The 2,838-nt window shown below is 31.7% G+C and overlaps 1 protein-coding gene across 1 annotated transcript in view; it reads left to right on the top strand.

The window, feature by feature from the left end:
* Positions 1–1,314: 1,314 nt before the first annotated feature.
* LOC112525413 (probable sodium/metabolite cotransporter BASS4, chloroplastic) overlaps positions 1,315–2,838 on the top strand; it is a 20,552-nt gene continuing 19,028 nt past the window's right edge. The window contains exons 1-2 of the mRNA XM_025135537.1: positions 1,315–1,558; positions 1,688–1,793. Of these exons, the coding sequence (XP_024991305.1) occupies positions 1,352–1,558; positions 1,688–1,793 (313 nt within the window). The 5' untranslated portion in view covers positions 1,315–1,351. The remainder of the gene's footprint in view (positions 1,559–1,687; positions 1,794–2,838) is intronic.

Raw genomic sequence — 2,838 nt, 5'->3', positions numbered from 1 at the left:
TATTCAAATATTATGATAATAATAATCAGTTTGAAATTCATTTAATTAATATATTATATTTTTTAATTTTTTTACCATCTTGTTTGTATTAGTTAATATATTTGTAGCTTCTCATTATGCATTCATATTTATGTTTTTCTTCTGCTTTTTGCGTATGTGTGTGTTATGAAGATTGCAAATCCAAAATACAACTGATCCGTTTGATTTCATACAATTTCTAAATGCTTTATTTTGATTTTGATTTTGATTTTATATAATTTTTTAAATGCTTTATTTGTAGAAATCCATATCGATGCTGGTTGCGGTTGTGAATCAACTCGGTGCTACGTTTGGTGCTGTCTGGTTTACTCGTCCTTCCCTGTGTTGCAGCACATGTAAGCCAGGTTTTGCACCACCTCTCCACCTGTACCGTTTATAATTTATTTGTTTTGCAAGCCGAGAGTATTCACGAGAACAGTCTTCGAAGTTTGATCCTTTGACGCGGAGATAAGTTTGCGGACATCTTACTCTCGAACTGATAAGAAGATACGTGAGATAATATCATCTATTTAGCCAGCGAGAAAAACGTTTGCATTATTTTATGGAGGTCAATTTTTAATGCAAGATCATGGGGTTTCTTAAGGAAATCAATTATCCACCTACCACTTTTCATCGCTTTCCAATTTCCTTTTAAATTCATAAAATTAATATTTTAATATTATAATAATTATATCAATCTTTGTTTAGAATTAGAGTAAAAAAAAAATTATTAATTTGGATATCCAACCCGCAATGCGAGCCGATTAATCTCAGGACGATCACCTGTTTTGCAGATAGCCCGAAGTCATCGTATTTGAACCTCCGTGGCCACAACGGGATTTTTATTTCTCCTTGGATTTGAACCTGAGACCTCCTAGTACTTCTGACCTTTGGAGTGAAGCTCAAACCAATTAGACACCACTCTTGTGGTTAGAATTAGAGTAAATTACATTCTAGTCCTCCGGTTTGCTTTAGAAATTGAATATGGTTTCTTTTTCAAAATAAGTATATTGAATGTTTTTGTGGTTTGCATTTCGTATCAACTTGGGTCCTTATCACTAACATCGTTAAATTCTCTCCGTTAACTCAAGGGCATTTTTGTCAATTTATCTACTATTATAATTATTTTTTTCAAAACCCATGGTTTATTTTTAACTATTTTTACATAGAGGAGGCTCCTCCAGTTAATTAGAGGTGGCAAACTGTCGTTTTTATAAGTCAAGGGGTCGATGTGGAAATAACCCAACCTCTATATGTTTGAAATAACTGCCACTACCACCACTTCCCTTTGACGCACATAATTTTAGCCTCTGATCTCCTCTTACCTCTGCATATGGCGAGAATGCTTCACACCCTCACAGTCACTCCTCCGGTGACCAGAACAGCTCATTTCCGATCGAGAAACTGTGAATTTACATCACCACATCTCGTTTCGTGCAATCGCATTTTTGGTGGCATTATCACCAATTCGTTGCTTCCACGTAAACTCCATTCAGTTAATGGAAGAAAAATAATCAGAAACAGCGCAATTTCCGATCAGGTACTTCAGATTTTTTTTATGATGTTTGATTCGTTATCTAAACAACTAGAACGTAGTTGCTGTGTGATTAAAATCGGTAAGTTACGTCATGATTTGAATTGAAGAGTAGTAGTGTGGTCGGAGTTTCAGGGAAATGGTGGTCTGGATCGTGATCCTCAAGCGGCAACTGTAGCGAATTTTTTGGTATCCACAAAAGCTTTGTTGAATTTTGCCGCCAACAATGCTCTATCAGTAGGTAATGTGTTTTGCTTTTGTAATTGGTTTAGATCTGTGTATCTAATGTGCATAAGAAAGATTACATAAACAATTATTTTTAATCGAATTCCTAATTGAATAGTTGACCCAAGGAATATATATATATATAGAGAGAGAGAGAGAGAGAGAGAGAGAGAGAGAAATGAGCGATCAAATAAAAACCACTCCAATTTGTAAAAACCGTAAAAACTACTCTCATCCGTCGTTAATCTTATGAAATTTTTTCATGAAATTGTTAATCTTGTGAAATTGTTTCTGATAATATTTTTTTTGATGAAGTTGTTTCATATGTGGTTATGAAATTGTWTCATATACTACTTAATGAAATTTTAATGAAATTGTTTCATGTATTTCTCTAAAATTAAAATAATGAAGATGATAATATCCATGATTTACACCCTCCACAATAAAAATGGTTAATCAACCTCTCATAATTATAAAAAAATGAACAAAATGAAAAATTATGATGGGTTGAATGAAGTTTTCACGGTTTTTACAAATTGAGTGGTTTTTATTTGAACCCACTATATATATATATATATATATATATATATATATATATAAACCACTCAATTTGTAAAAACCGTGAAAACCTCATTCAACCACTCATAATTTTTCATTTTGTTCATTTTTTTATAATTATGAGAGGTTGATTAATATCATCTTCATTATTTTAATTTTAGAGAAATACATGAAACAGTTTCATTAAAATTTCATTAAGTAGTATATGAAACAATTTCATAACCACATATGAAACAACTTCATCAAAAAAAGTATTATATGAAACAATTTCACAAGATTAACAATTTCATTAAAAAATTTCATAAGATTAACGACGGATGAGAGTAGTTTTTACGGTTTTTACAAATTGGAGTGGTTTTCATTTGATCGTTCCTCTATATATATATATATGTGTGTGTGTGTGTGTGTGTGAGAGCGTTCAAATAAAAACCACTCAATTTGTAAAAACCGTGAAAACCTCATTCAACCGATTATAATTTTTCATTTTGTTCATTTTTTGTAAT

Source organism: Cynara cardunculus (genome assembly GCF_001531365.2).
Source record: "Cynara cardunculus var. scolymus isolate 2C chromosome LG 13, CcrdV1, whole genome shotgun sequence".
Lineage (NCBI taxonomy): Eukaryota > Viridiplantae > Streptophyta > Magnoliopsida > Asterales > Asteraceae > Cynara > Cynara cardunculus.
Note: the sequence above shows the minus strand (reverse complement) of the source record. Positions and strands in the feature narration are given on the sequence as shown.